This window comes from Cucurbita moschata, unplaced genomic scaffold (assembly GCF_002738365.1).
Source record: "Cucurbita moschata cultivar Rifu unplaced genomic scaffold, Cmos_1.0 Cmo_Scf00063, whole genome shotgun sequence".
NCBI classification, from domain to species: domain Eukaryota; kingdom Viridiplantae; phylum Streptophyta; class Magnoliopsida; order Cucurbitales; family Cucurbitaceae; genus Cucurbita; species Cucurbita moschata.
The window spans coordinates 791623-806971 of NW_019268579.1; the positions used below are offsets into that span (position 1 = coordinate 791623).

The following is a 15349-nucleotide window of genomic DNA, read 5'->3' on the forward strand; positions in this document are numbered from 1 at the left end:
TTTTTTTTTTTTTTTTTTTTTTTTTTTGAAAATGGCGGGAACCAACGTTCACTCGGGATTCACATTCTTTAATCTCCAAGACGCCGGAGATGCCGCCCGCGCTACCTAGCTGAACTTGGAAACGTAGGTTTGCGCTTTTGATTACAGAGGTTTCGGGGAGCTGCCGAGAGCGTTCGTGGATCTAATAATCAGCTGCAGCATCTTAGTCAGAAGGCAGATAGATTCCTGGCAGAATGCAAGTCCATCGAGACGATCTAGGGCTTCCGTCGACAAGTCTAAGATTTTTCCTGAGATGTAAGTATTTTTGTTTCTGATCTTGATTTTTTGTCATCGCTAGCTGGATGTCTGTAGATCTACTTTAAATATTTGGTGAATGAGCATTGATGCTTTGGTGTATGCAGATTTGAAATTCTGAGCAAGCTTATTGACAGCTTAGTCTCCGCTATGCGATTGTAGCGACTCTAAGATTTAGCTTCGAAGTTTTCTAATGTTTGCCGCAAGATAGAAGTCTCCACTGATAGGTACACATTGCATCTTCCTTTCCGTTATCGGATGCTACAATCAATTCATGTGTTGATACTTGAGATAATATTGTTCTTTGAGAAGTACCTCAAACTATTTATTTGAATGGTTGCCTAAGTAACACCGTAGAAGTTTACGAGTCCCGTTATTGTTACCGTCTAAAGAACAACAAAGAATATGGACCTTGCTAATGCCGATATCCTAATACTGAAACAGACTTCAGAAAGAAACTCGTGTCGTTGGAATGAGATAAGACATAGTGAAGCGATGTGATTGAACAACCTCAGCTAATGGATATTCCAAAACAGGTTAGTCATTTGTTCCTTCTCTGTACGAAACACTCATATATTTGAAAATATACATGATTATAGTGTCTGCATTATGCACTTCTTTAGAACGAGCTGGATTTGGAAAAAATTGAAACCAACACCTACTTATCAAACTCGTCGCCTATAATGTCATATAAGGCAATGGATTTCCTATACCATTTGAATCCAACTCGTTCTCCTGTGTTTGCGGTTGGTTGGATTGGGGCGGGGAAAAGGGTATTACTGGCTTCTTCTTCTTCTATTTTTAAACGAAGAATATGCATAGTCTTCTCTTTCGATTTCCATTATAATGGAAGTAGCTTTCCTCTGGTAAGGGGCTATTCTTCAAGCCTTGCATAGTTCTGCTGTAAGATTAATGGTCAATGACTCTCAGTGAATATTAGATAAATTTTTGTAGAATTTGGCTGGAAAACTGAAGGTTCTAAGGTGTTTGACTTTCCCTTATCAAGTTGGTGGGGGGAAATCCTAGACAAAATATCGCATCCGTCTCACTGATCATCAATTTCCCTGATTCACTAGTTTGAAATTTCTGAATTTGCTACAAACTTACCTTTGCAAAGATCATCAAATTTTGTACAAAGAGAGATTATAATTCAAGGAGGTTGATCATAAAGAGACAAAACTGGGGCCTTCGTACACAGACGAGTTAGGTTTGTATTTTCTCAAGCATTTTGCCACAGTATAAAAAGATATAGTTTCACAGGAGACTCACGGGCTTGCAGAGACGCCTAAATTCCAAGTTTCTACTTGAATATCTTCTTGTCCTTCTCATGGGCCTCGTGCACTTGAGAAATGGACCAGGATTCTAACACTATAGGTTTCCAATTCAATAGAGCCTTTTGTAGGTCCCTTGTTCTGAGAGTAACAATAAAATCTTTAATATGAAGGAGAAGTCCTAGTCTCTTGTGGCTTTTTAATGCTGTGAACTTTTTTGTCCTTTTAGTAATTATAGTCTAAATAGTCTTCTTTTTTAAGAGTTTTCTGTCATCTCTTTCGGAAAACTCTCTTTTGGCTTAAGACTTTGTCTATCCTCGTTTCGTATATATCCCTTCATATTATCTGTGAAATTGTTTCTTGTCTTAGAAAAATCATGCTCAAATGGAAAATTTGTGAGAATAGTTAGTTCAAAGGCCTTGATTTGGTTAAAACTCTAGTGAGATTAAATAAAAATGATATTGCCATTAGAGTGGGGAAAACAGAGAAAACGAAACAGAGAAACCAGAATTATGTGAAGTGACCACTGACAATGATTGAAAAGAATAAAGTTTAAACCGAAACAAACGATCATCAAATAAACACTCCGCAACCATAAGGGAGAGGCTTGACCTGACCGATCAAAGCTGGAGTTGAACTGTACTCATGAAAAAGCTTGAAAGAGAGAAAAAGAGAAGAAATCTAGAAAAAGTTAGGCATCTTTCCATTGATGTTGATGTTGATGTCTCTTGTTGAATGTAGGTGGCAGCATTAGGGTTACCGACATAGAGTAGACATTGCTCAAACTGGAAGCCAATACCCCTTTGTCCTTAAACATTAAAAACCCCGAAAACAAGAAACATACACGACTGAAGCAATTGAAGCCGAAGCCGTTCAAAGATGCAATTTTTTAAAGAAGGTTAAAAATATTTCTTCCCCACTGAATGCTATACAGCCAAGTTTTGATGGACTTCACAATAATGCTGCTGGTCAAAATAATTTTGTAAAGTTGTGGGTTTGTGGGGCTTGCTTGCATCCTCGAAAACCCAGAAAGCAATTCCATCTTTTGTTTGAAGAAAAAGAAAAGGAGAGAAAACAAAACAAAACAAAACCTGTAAATGGAACCAAAATTGACTGAGTGAGACTGAGACAAAAGTTGTGGGTTGGGGTGTAACACATTATTGCTACATTACAAAGTTAATGTTTTGGTCAAAGCTTCTCCCCAATAAGGTTAAGTTGTGTGTGGTTTGGTCCCTTTATTTTCTCCAAGGTTGTCTCCACCTGTGATTCTTCAACTTTTCCTAAGTTTTGCACTAAATGATTGCAATAATTAACGCCTTTGTGGACTTACTTCTCCCCAACTCCTCTTTACTTACTCCCAACATATACATCAACATCAAAAACCCTTCTCTTTTTACAAATATTGCAGGCTTAGAAACGATCGCATCAAATTCCGTCACATCCTGGTTCAAACTTTGAAACATTGCCCCCTATTCAAACTACACCCAACATTTTTAAATTATGAACATGCTCATTCATATTTAATATTGTTATTTTTATTCAATTAAATCTAATTTTCCAATTGTATTTCTTAATCATTGAGTATACTCTACAAATATAAATATCAAATATCAACTTTAATTAATAATAAACTATACTCTACAACTTAACCTTACTCATATGAATGATAGTTTGGCTTTTGAGGACTTCCATTTTTTTTTTATTCCAATATTTTCATATTTAATTGGGTCAAAGAGCCAAGGGAGACTCACAAACGGACAATTATCAATGTTGCTAAACAACTTTCAAATTAACCAAATTTGATCTTCAATTTTGATTTGCATTTTCATCTTAGTTCTAAAATTCAAGACTCAATTTTAACCTTTTTTCTTAACTTTTATTACAACTTTATGTTTACCCTATACTGTTGTATTTAAATATATACCTTAGTATAGAAAAAAGAGTGATGCAAATATATAGTGTATAGATTATAGGAAGAATAGAAAAAGAGGGTAGCAATCATCCAAACACGTGCAATGGCCCCATGTGCAACATCAGTGTCGGCTTGACCAGTCCAATGATGTTAATTTAACATCAATTTATAATGTCAGCATCAAATTTCCAACTAATTTTCTCTAATCTCATATTACAAAAAACATTATTTTTATTTTTCAATTTACTATTTCTAAAATCTAAGTCCCTTTTTCTTTAAGCATGTTGCCTTTGACTAATATTTCTAATAAAAATAATGAAAATCATTAAGTAATTAACCCCCCCCCCCCTATTTTAAATCCCTATGATTAGTCAAATGAAAACCATAGGGATCATTTGGACCATCCAAATAATATATGCTACTTCAGATAAGTTTAGTAGCTATAAATTTATAATTAATTTCCTATGAGTAAATTATAGATTTTTTAACCCACTCATACGGCAAACTTTGTTATGTTCTTTTTGATTTTTTTTATAATTCCTTTCTTTATAAACTAATTCCACCATGAATAAACAAAAATTATCTCAACTCAATTAATTAATTAATTAAACTTTGATCAGCTATTTTCAAAACTGAAGTACCACATCAGCATTTTTATAGAATTATAGTTTTTTATATAGAGTTTGAGAAATTCAATTTACATTATAATTTAGTTTCTATAATTTTTTATTATTATTTTTGATAATAATAAACCAAAATTGAAAAGGAGAAGAAAAAACATTTTTGAATATTTTAGAGATTAATATATATATATATATATATAAGTCAAATTTCAAAGACGTGTAATTAATGGTTTTTGGCGCTAAATTTTGAAAGTGTTTATCATGTTGGATTATAAATAATAAAGAAATTGGGTGAGCTGCAACTGACGTGGAAACTAGCGCCTAAGGGCCCCACCCAATATTAAATTAAAAAAATGGGGTTATTTCTATTTTCCAGAAAGTTAAAGAGAGATAAAAAAGAAAAAAGAAAAAAGAAAAAAGAAAAAAGAAAAAAAGAAAAAAAGAAAAGATCGCTCGTGCGGTGTGTCGGAGATGAAATAATCACAGGGAAGGCACGTGATCCCTCAATCCCGAGGAATAACCATAGCTGGTTCTCCGCTTTTTGTCGCCTCCCAAATGATTGAGATATTCTCCTAATCCCCCATCCAATTGCCAATTCCTTTTATTTTTCATTTTAATCTTATATTACTCCTAAATTATTTTAGTCGTTAAATCAAATAGAATTAAAAATTTTGAAATTTTAATAATCGAATACAACGTTCCAGTTAAAATATAAATGGCAGTACAAATATAGGTTATGTGAATGATTAAAACCTATATACTTAATCTAAACTCGAATCCCTATATTTATTATCAAACAATTATAATAATAATAATAATAATAATAAATTTGAGTAAGAAGAACATGTGACATGAAAACATGAAATGAAATAAAAAATAAAAAGAATGATTGAGTGGGTTAATTAAAATGTTATATGGCATGGGGAAGTTAAATAATTCAGTCCTGAAAATCAGATATGTAGCTTCCCTAAGTCTATGCAATGGACTACCAATTGAGACAGGCATGCTTGGAAGAGATTCCATTCATTGTCCACGTGGCTTTCTCTAATTCGTCTGCCTGCCTACCACTACTTCCTTTTCTTTTTCTTTTAACCAAACTTCGAGGTTGCAATTTGAAGTAACTTACTTAAATATAATTAGCATATAAATGTATTAAAATGTGTTTATTAGTGAGTTTAATGGTTAAAGTTAGTTTAATGAAACACGATTGCAACAATGTCTTGTGGAACCGCATGCAGACAATGGAAGTAACTGAAAGTTAGGGATGTAATTTGGTTTTCCCAGACAGAATGACACGATTAATTGTTTCCCAACCTATGTCATACCCAAAAATAATAAAGAATATGGTTAAAATTAAAATACCCATTAATGAATACGGTTGGGAACACAATTAACTGAACATGCAACACACCTTCAAGTGTTTCTACTTTGCATTATTGGAAATAAATAAAAATAAGGAACTATTCCCCATGATGAAATTCTGGAAATATAGCTTAGTGTTTAGACACAGCCATAGGAATATTCCATCACTACTAATGAAGTTTTAATTACAACGAACGATCACTTTGAGCCCACTTTCTAAAACCCTTCAATTAAATTTGTTATTTTTTTTTAAAAAAAAGCTAGCTCGAGATCCGGTGGGGATTATTTAATACACTTCACTTACATCCATAAAACATAATGGGTGTGAATTAATTATAATACTTCCAACCGTTAATCTTCTACCAAATCATTACTATGCAAAACCCTAATCCCTTTAATTCTCAATTTGTAATCATTAATCTTTCAAAAATCTCACTATTTTATTCATGTATTTAATACAAAACATGGAGGGATTTAGTTCATGATTATCAATAAATTAAGAATGAAATTGAGAAATTGTTATTATAATTTAAAAAGAGCGAAAATGGAGAGGTGGGGGCAAGGTCGACATGTTGGTTTGCGAAAGCGAGGAAAAGGGAGTGAAATGAGTGATGATATATGAGTGTTTGGATTAGTTAATCATAACAGCGCACTAGTGGTCGACATGTCGTGCCCTCTCACACTAGGTTTTTTTTTTTTTGGGGGGGGGGGGGGGGGGGGGGGAAAGAACGAAAGAAAAAGGCGTTCTGTAAAAGACGAAATCGTGGATCTGACTCTGGAAATTTTTGGTTTCTGTTTGAATCCTGTGAATGTGGAAAGGAATTTTGCCTAATTTTTGTTGTTGTTGATTCAGAAATTTGGTTTCACTGTTCATCAATTCAAACAAGATTTTCAAGAAATTTCGTGGAAGGATGCAGAGTTTCAGTGATTTTCGAGAAATTTCGTAGATCATGAACTGTAGTGATTTGGTGTTGGAATTTAGAGATCTGTAGAAATCAAAAATTGAAAAGAGAATGAAACTTACCTGAATCAGTTATTTCGCTTCGAATTGAATCCTCCTCTTCGATTGGATCCAGAAGAGCTTCATTTCTTCCGCCATCGGTTTCGTTAATCTCGATCGTTGTCTCTTCGACGATTTCCTTCTCATCCGAACAAATCTTTCCGTCATTTTCCTCCTCTTCCTTCATTTTCTTAATCTCGTTCTTCTTTTCCTCCATTTCGACATCACCGTCGCCATCGCCGTCGCCGTCGTCCTCGACCACCACTACCGCCGCCTCATCGCCTCCTTTCTGCTCCTCCTCTTCCTCATCCCGATTCTTCTTCTTTCTCTTTTTCTCCGCCGTCACTTTCCGTAGCTCCAAGGCAACGTCAGCGATCGGATGATACTTCTGCATTTGCAGGACCGGAATCCAATTCAGCCGCCGTCTATGAATCGCAGCGAACACTGATTCGTACTCCGATCCTCCATCGTCACTCACCTGCGCCAGATGTCCACACAGCGCATCAATAATCGCGTTCGCCGCCGCGAACTCCCCTCTGAACCACGCCAACACCGCTTCCTTCCCCATTGGGTCCGTCACCGTCACAGCCGCCGCCGTTGGCACCACCACCGGCCGCGCTCGATCAGTTGCCCCCGCCGCCATGGCATCCACCAATATCAATACCAAACCAAAAAAATTTATCCCAATATAAAAATCTCCCCTCTCTCAGTCTCTCCTCCCCGATTCCGACTTCACCGAAATTTCGGAACCGAATTCTTACCCTCTTCGATTCCCCACAGCCTCAAATCAATTCAATATNGTCGTATGGAGATGTTAAAGAGAAGTCATCTGAGAGTAATAAAATACTCACAAATGTATTCCATTTAGGGAACCTAAACCCATTTGATATGATATTAAAATGATTCTCCCCTTCTCCCCTCTCCCCTCTGGTGTTTATAAACTCCACTCCATCCTCACCCCTCAACGCCTAAGAACAATTCATCACCCAAATCAAAACCCCAGAAAGAAAGATTTTTAATTAATGACAGGCTCTGGTTCTCCATGTGGAGCCTGCAAGTTCTTGAGAAGAAAATGTGTCAGAGGGTGTGTTTTTGCTCCTTACTTCTGCCATGAACAAGGAGCCTCTCACTTTGCCGCCATTCATAAGGTGTTTGGAGCCAGCAATGTGTCTAAGCTTCTTGCTCGCCTCCCTGTTACTGAGCGCTGTGAGGCTGCTGTTACCATCTCTTATGAAGCTCAAGCTCGCCTTCAAGATCCCATCTATGGCTGCGTTTCTCACATCTTTGCCCTTCAACAACAGGTCCTTCTTCCCTTACATTTTTCTTTTCCATTCAAATAATGGGTCGCCATCAAAATTCAAACTTTCCCCCTAATACGCGCGTTTTAAAGTTATTAACAATGGAACCCTACTTCGTTCGCTCTATATGGCAGGTTGTGAGTCTTCAGGCACAGCTTGCTTCTCTCAAGGAACAAGCAGCAGAGAGCATGATGAACGGCTCAAGTAACAACGGGGGTGGGGTGAATGAGAAGAATTGCAGAAAGATTCCATCTCATTTCCAAGATCTCCATAACTGGTTTCAATCGGATCATTCGAACGTAACGCCTGGATTCAACCCGAACCCGACTCAAGATTCATCATCCAACCCTTATTATGATGAGAACTATCGCATTATGATCAATTCCCAATCCAATGGGAACTATGAACATCACATGGCAAAAATGGAGGAAAGTGGATCATATGGAAGCTTTGAAGAAACCTCAGACTATTCCATGTATACTCTTGATCATCTGCATTCAAATGTTCAACAATGGGGCTTCAATGAGTCGCCTGATGATTTACAATCAGTCGCTTTTGGTCATGCTCGACGTTGGTAAATGATTAATGGAAAACTCTCCTATTTCTTTAGCTTGTTTGTGTATCAACAAAATCATCAATTTTGGGATGCGAGTTGATAATATTTTGGCAATACAAAGCAAAAGGCAGTTCATTGTTGGCTTTGTTCTAATCTGATGATTATATACAAGAATATGAATGAAAGAAGAACAATCATAAAATGGAAAGCAGGCCATTTATTATTTGACCCAATAAATTGTGGCCTTGTTCTTCTCCATTGTCCATTGAAATGATGCATTCAATCAAGGGGACACTTTGGTTGGTTGTGTCAATACAAACTTAGCTTAAATGGGGACACCAAAATTAAAGGTACCTAAGCTTAGCTGCCCCTAATTATTACTCCCAACATGTAAACCCTAAACAACAAGCCTCCACTCCACACCAACCTCGTCTGTTTTTTGTCTTTATTTTTTTTTTACGATCATAGTATTAATTTTCACCTCCTTTTCCTCAATCCCTATGTTGGGATCATGTTTTTCTTTGTCAACCCTAGCCTTGCATCTAGAAACATCATATTTGCATCTAGAAATTCATGAACTCAAGAAACATCATATTTGCATCTAGAAATTCATGAACTCAACTGCGTCTCGTCTCATTATATTACAATTTTTTGTCAAATAATTGGAACATAGTTCAACTAAATAAGATATTATTTATATGAGTATCAAAATTATTGTATTTCTAAACAAATTACACCCTTTTGATTAAGTGAATTAGTTTCTCATCATTCTGAGTGCTAAAGCTTGGAGCTCTCCAACATCAGCATGACAAGAAGCTGGTATTTTTGTAGGAAATTGTTGAAATTGAGCTTCATCATTGTCGGCAGCTGATTCCAGAGAGGTCTGTGGGGAAACTGCAGAGTTGGTTACTTGGGATTGATAACTTGGAAACTTTGGGATTCCGGTCCATTGAATCTCCATGTGGGTTTGTGCAAGTTGAGCCCTGGCTTGCATCAGCTGTGTTTGCAAGTACGCCACCTTCAAAACCCAAAAAATAAAAACCCCATTTAAGGTTATTAATCGGGTTTAGGGTATATCTAAGTTCCCAAATACCTGTTGTTGGAGAGCAAAAAGATGAGCAACACAGCCATAAACAGGGTCACGAATGCGAGCTTGAGCTTCATAGGCAATACTGACAACTGCCTCACAGCGATGAGGAACAGGGACGTGGAGGAGCAACTTGGACACGTTACTGGCTCCAAACACCTTATGAATGGCGGCAAATCTGGCAGCGCTTTGTTCAGAGCAAAAGTAAGGAGCAAAGATGCAATCAGGCGCACACTTTCGTCGCAGAAACTTGCATGCTCCGCAAGGGGAGGCAGAGGCAGAGGCAGAGGCAGAGGCATGAGAATTGGCTGTAGTGGAAGACGCCATTAGGGACAGAGGCGAAGGGTTGGGCGTGGGGGTTAAAGGTTAATGAGAAGGGCTTTGGTGGGCTATAAACAAGTGTGAAAGGGAGACATGGAAGGTCTGCGTGTAGGGTTAGGGGAGGACATCCCTTCATGCCTTATCTCCTAATATATTATTCTTCTTTTTTGTTTTTCACTCTTCATTAATTGCCTTCATAACACCCCAATTCTTCTTCTTTTTTTCTTTTTTTCTTTTTTTTAATTAATCATTTTAAATAAAATAAAATAAAATTAAATAAACCATTTAAATTTATAATCTGTATTTGTATATGAAATGTGGTTGATAAGGTTAATTGATTATAAAATTGAAAGAGAATTGTAGGTGGAACTCCTACCATTAAATTGGCTGTTTATGGGTCAATACTTTTTTTTTTATAAAAAAAATAAAAAAATAAATAAATAAAGGAAGATGTGAGTGATAGTTTGGTCGATTGATGGGTTTGGATAAAATAGTAATTTAGATTTTTGTTTTCCGCCGAACCAACGCCGCCGCAGTTGTAATAGGTGCGGCGTTTTGTCGGTTTCCGCTTTGTAAATTTGTAATTAAATAATGGTGTGTCCCCACCAGCCTTTGATCCGTAAATATATATGATCAAACATAATAATTGAAACCACATTAAATTTTAATTAATAATTAAGGTAATATAATAGACATGGATGGATATGAGTTAAACGAGCTTGTTCATCGTCGGCACACCTCTTCGAAGAACAAAGGGTCATCAGAGATGGTGGAGCCATCGTCACCAAGCTCAACAAAGTTGACTGCTTCTTACAAAAACAACACCATTAACACACAGCAGCAAGATTTTCAGAGAAAACAAGGCTTCGTTTTTCTGTCTACAATTTCCCAGCTTGTGGTGGGCGTATGATCCAAGCAAAACACCTCACTAATGCACATGGCAGCCATGCAACATCACAAACTTTTAGGGAAAAAAAAAAAGAAGAAGAAGAAGATTTGAGAAAAGATAAGAACGCCATTCAATTCAAGCTTTTGGCTTGAATCGGAAGCAATTACATGAATCGTGTTTGACAAAATGACCCATATCCCTGAATTGTCACTGTTCATGTCACTTGCATATAAGATTGGGTTTATAAGATGTTGGTTCAGGAGTAGAGAAGCTACACTTGATCCATGCAGATTGATATCACCTGAATGATGGTGATATCAACCAGCTCTATAAACTAATTAAACACAAAATGCACAATCATTAATTACTTTTAAAAGTTTGAAAATTAAATAGGAATTTAGTTTTATTTTAATTTTGGAAATAGTGATTTTGATATATATTTAATAAGTTATGATTAAAAAAAATGGACAATATCATAGAAAAAGAAAGTAGGCATACATTTGGAATACTCTTTTGATCTTCTCCATTTCTTTTAAATCCAAATGACTTCTCAATTAGCCCACATTTTAATATTTTAATATTTTAATATTTTAATATTTTAATATTTTAATATTTTAATATTTTAATATTTTAATATTCAATTTCATGCTCTTAATATTTACCAATTTAAACCAACTTTCTCTCTATCTCTATTTAATTTCTTTCTTTTTTTTCTTTTTAACTATAACTTCAATTTTAGCGTCCAAAAAATAATTATTATTAGAATTTTTTTTTTATTACTGGAAATTATTTTTAAATTTTGTTACTAGAAATTCAATTGGACATTAAAAGATGAATGTTGTAGACATAAAATTGGGGGTTTTCTTTTTATTTTTCTCGATAAAATAACATTTATAAATAAAATTTCAATAAATGATTTTAGTATTTATCTCTTACTCCCCCCGTCAAGACTCGCCGATCATCTCTCTTCGTCACCGTTCCTAGTCTCGTCGCTCCCTCAGTTCTCAAACTTTCAGCTGCCCGACAATTGGTACGTTTTTCTTTCATCTCCTTCCTTCTAAATCTCTCTCGAATTTCAACTCCCCTTCCACTCGTGATCTTCGAACTCCTTTTCTCGATGTTCTTTTCTCTTCGATTCTTTGCTGCTGCATCCATATATTTATTGATTTTTAATTGTATTTCCTTCCGATCAACTTCTACTTTTATAATCTGCAAATCCTCAACAGGGTAGCGCCAATTCAACAGATCGAATAATCTTTGATTGCGAATCCAAGAACACATAGGGCTGTGCGTGGAATCTGTTTCGTCCCGAGATAGACATGAACGCCAGAAGGTTTTTCTTGAATCTTTCAATCTTTATCTTAGTTCTGCAGGCCATTTAAGTATCTTTCCTATCGATCAAACCACGCGTGACGCCAGTTACTTGTTTGTGTGAAATTTACATTTACGATTCAATGTTGTGTTGCTATATTATTGGCTACTAGATCTCGATAGACCGATAGCTCGATAAATCTGAGTCCGTATCTGGTAGAAGGGTTCAATGAGTAATTCCAAGTTTTGGGACTTTACTTCTATTATTAGAATTGAATTCTCTTGAGGAATGTTTCAGTCCAGATGCATTAGAACGTTGCAACATCTGAAGTGTACTCTTTTACTTCATTTTTCTGCCGTATACCTTTTATTAGCAGGTGATTTTAGAATGACCACATTGATTCTATAGGGCTTGGGTTTTTAATCACTTTTAAGCATTCTTCGTTCTGTTTAAGATTCTTCATACTGATATAGTCGTGAAATAAAAGATCTCTATTCTATAGATTGGTAACTTTTGCCCCTTTATGTTATGCTATGGCTTTCTATGCGTGTACTTGTATAAGTCGTACTGTTAAGTGATTTAACATTAACAACTTATATCGTTTTGGATAATTGTCTACTAGTCCAGAATTATCGGGATGTACTCAATTATCGAAGATAAGTCATGGTGAAATGTTTATGGTGGAAATAAACTTTGTTTCTTATATTTTAATTGATCTTTGCAATGAGTGTGGACATTTTCTGATTTTTGAATCTTTAGTTCTCAATTCTTTGTTAAACTTTAGTCAAAATACAATTTACTTTCCCTCGTGCACTTATATGCACATGCACCCTTGATAGTTGAATGGAAGTTCTTAAATTCATTTTTTTAATCACAAACTGAAGAATGTATTTTTCAGTACCAAGTTGATTTTTATGAACTGAACCTTAGGTTGATCTTGCTATGTGCTGGTCGTTCTTCTTGTAATAGTATCTCTTGGAGTGCAGGGAACTACGTAACAATAGGGTTTCTCTCTTTGATGGCATTGAGGAGGGTGGTGTTAGGGCCTCATCTTCATACTCCTCCCATGAAATTGAGGAACAGGATAATGAAACAGCATTGGAAGGCTTGCAAGACAGAGTCCTTCTATTGAAAAGGGTATTTAATTGCTTACCCAGTCTTAGTCACTAATCTTTGATGATTGATTCGGTAGAAACAGAGAAAGAATTCCGCACCTATAACATTATGCAATAATTGTTGAGACCAAGTTCTTCACCTACAATTTGCTGCAATTATTGTCGAGAATCAACTCTGCACGTAGAATATGTTGCAATTATTGTGAACAAATTATGCATCTATAATATGCTGCAATTTATTTTTGAGAACCTAGAGGATGAAAATACTTTCCAATTTGTGATTGTATATTGTTCAAGAAAAACACACGAGGGATTATTACTCAATATATATGATTGATAGAAAACATAAACTATGCTATTTTTGAAGCAAAGAAATGGTAATGATGGCCGAGAACGATATATTCTGTTTCCTGGATCGCATTCAAATTGAAAGTGTTATTTCAACAGTTGACAGGTGACATAAATGAGGAGGTGGAGAGTCATAACCGCATGCTGGATAGGATGGTATTATGTCAACTCAAGTGTCTTACGCAGTTCTTAGTGTTATTATCAACTGAGAACTAATTTCTTGCATGTTTTGGTTCAGGGTAATGATATGGATTCATCAAGGGGAGTGTTGTCGGGCACTATGGATCGATTCAAGACGGTATTGCCATATTTACAAGAACAATTCATTCCACACTTTCGACACTCCTTTTCATCGTTTTTGACATTAATTTTTATGTTTAGGTATTTGATCCGAAGTCGAGCCCGAAGATGTTCTCGCTAGTCGTACTTTTCGTGGCAATTTTCTTCATTGTGTACTATCTCACAAGGTAATTCTTCCATTTGGATATCATCAAAAGAAGTCGAGCTTGGGCTCTGGATGGAAGACAATGATCAGCACTGCTGCTTAGTTCTATGAGAGTATTAGTTGTAACATTGGCATAGCTGTTATGTTGATGCCTGTGTGAATATGTTTTCCTTGTGTACCAAAATTGAAGTTGGAAAGAGTTTGGAACCAAAATATCATCTGCAGCTCTCCATCAAGCTGACATTGATGAATATAATCAGCAAGCCAGTTTGTTACACCAGAGTTTTATCTGCCTTCCCTGATTAGATAGATATCCTGACGACATGATATTCCATTTGATTGAACCTAAATTACCATTTTATTGATCTCAAACAAGTCGTGACGTTCAGAAGTGTGCTGGGTCATACAAGGGTTGGGATGTAATTTCAGAAAAGATGGAGTGGTCTGAAGAGAGAGTAAAATAAAGTTGATATTTTTTTTTTTGAAAAAAAAAAGAAAAAAAAGAAAGTAGTTTCCATCATGAACTTATAATTTCATCAATTTTGACTATGTATTTAGGTAAGATTTTTATTTAATTTTTCTGTCGAATTCATCCACTAATTTTAATACAAAAATAATTTCATAAAACTCAAAATCCCAATATTCAGTAATTTCAGGAAGATTAAAGTTTACTCGAAACTAGTGCTCAAAATCAACCATTTTAATTAACAACTTGCAAATTTCAGGATTAAAAATTGATATTTTCCAATATTTTTTAATATTATAAGTGACGGTTTGTTGAAGTACAAGTAGCGAAGGAGTGAGTTACTTCATGATAAATACCTGCACAGCCGGTTTCATGTGACTATTTTACAAGATATTTTTATTAACTAAAATTAAAAAACATGTGCACCAGCCGGGAATCGAACCCGGGTCTGTACCGTGGCAGGGTACTATTCTACCACTAGACCACTGGTGCTTGTTTGTTGCTTGTTTCGATAAAAAAAAAAATTATTTAAATTTAATTTGTTGCAATTTAAAACCATAAATGTTTAAAAAATGCATAAATATACTAAGTGTTTCTCTTTTATCGATTAATTTTGTTATCTAAAATTTAACATGAATTTGAATATATATATATATATATATATAATTATTTGAGATAAATAGTAACTAGTTGTTAGCTTTATTCTCAGGTTTTCACAATCATAACGCATAGTTAATTTATTTTTTGAAACAAATAATTAATAAAAAAATTAACATAAATAATCACTATGGGTGAAAATTAAATAGGAATTTGTATAAAAATGTGTCATTAATTATTAGTGTGTCTAGTAATTAATTTGTATTTATTATGTATTTCTTCGAGAATTTGCAACAACATCGGCACGCCCACCACATGCAATCATCCATTAAAATGCTCTCTATCTCTCTAATTACTTCTATTTTACAAAATCTACATTTTTCTTTATAAAAATAATAATCATGTCACGTAGGAGCCTTTAGATGCAAACCAACTTTACCCCCCCCCCCCCCC

At 35.3% G+C, this 15349-nt stretch overlaps 3 protein-coding genes and 1 non-coding gene across 4 annotated transcripts; 2 read left to right on the top strand and 2 right to left on the bottom strand.

Moving 5' to 3' along the window:
* Nucleotides 1-7428: 7428 nt before the first annotated feature.
* LOC111437441 (LOB domain-containing protein 29-like) lies at nucleotides 7429-8461 on the top strand. The gene is made up of 2 exons (XM_023075414.1): nucleotides 7429-7763; nucleotides 7895-8461. The coding sequence occupies exons 1-2, from the start codon at nucleotides 7485-7487 to the stop codon at nucleotides 8336-8338; spliced, it is 723 nt and encodes a 240-aa protein (XP_022931182.1). The 5' UTR covers nucleotides 7429-7484; the 3' UTR covers nucleotides 8339-8461.
* A 532-nt stretch (nucleotides 8462-8993) lies between these two features.
* LOC111437443 (LOB domain-containing protein 16-like) lies at nucleotides 8994-9839 on the bottom strand. Its single transcript, XM_023075417.1, has 2 exons — nucleotides 9410-9839; nucleotides 8994-9334 (listed from the first exon to the last, which is right to left on the bottom strand). Exons 1-2 carry the CDS (start codon nucleotides 9728-9730, stop codon nucleotides 9071-9073), a joined length of 585 nt encoding a protein of 194 aa, XP_022931185.1. The 5' UTR covers nucleotides 9731-9839; the 3' UTR covers nucleotides 8994-9070.
* A 1683-nt stretch (nucleotides 9840-11522) lies between these two features.
* On the top strand, nucleotides 11523-14113 carry LOC111437485 (bet1-like SNARE 1-1). The gene is made up of 6 exons (XM_023075487.1): nucleotides 11523-11643; nucleotides 11840-11946; nucleotides 12912-13062; nucleotides 13488-13544; nucleotides 13627-13686; nucleotides 13770-14113. The coding sequence occupies exons 2-6, from the start codon at nucleotides 11933-11935 to the stop codon at nucleotides 13857-13859; spliced, it is 372 nt and encodes a 123-aa protein (XP_022931255.1). The 5' UTR covers nucleotides 11523-11643; nucleotides 11840-11932; the 3' UTR covers nucleotides 13860-14113.
* Nucleotides 14114-14720: 607 nt separating this feature from the next.
* On the bottom strand, nucleotides 14721-14791 carry TRNAG-GCC. The gene has a single exon. It is a non-coding gene; the product is annotated as a tRNA-Gly (tRNA).
* Nucleotides 14792-15349: the final 558 nt, after the last annotated feature.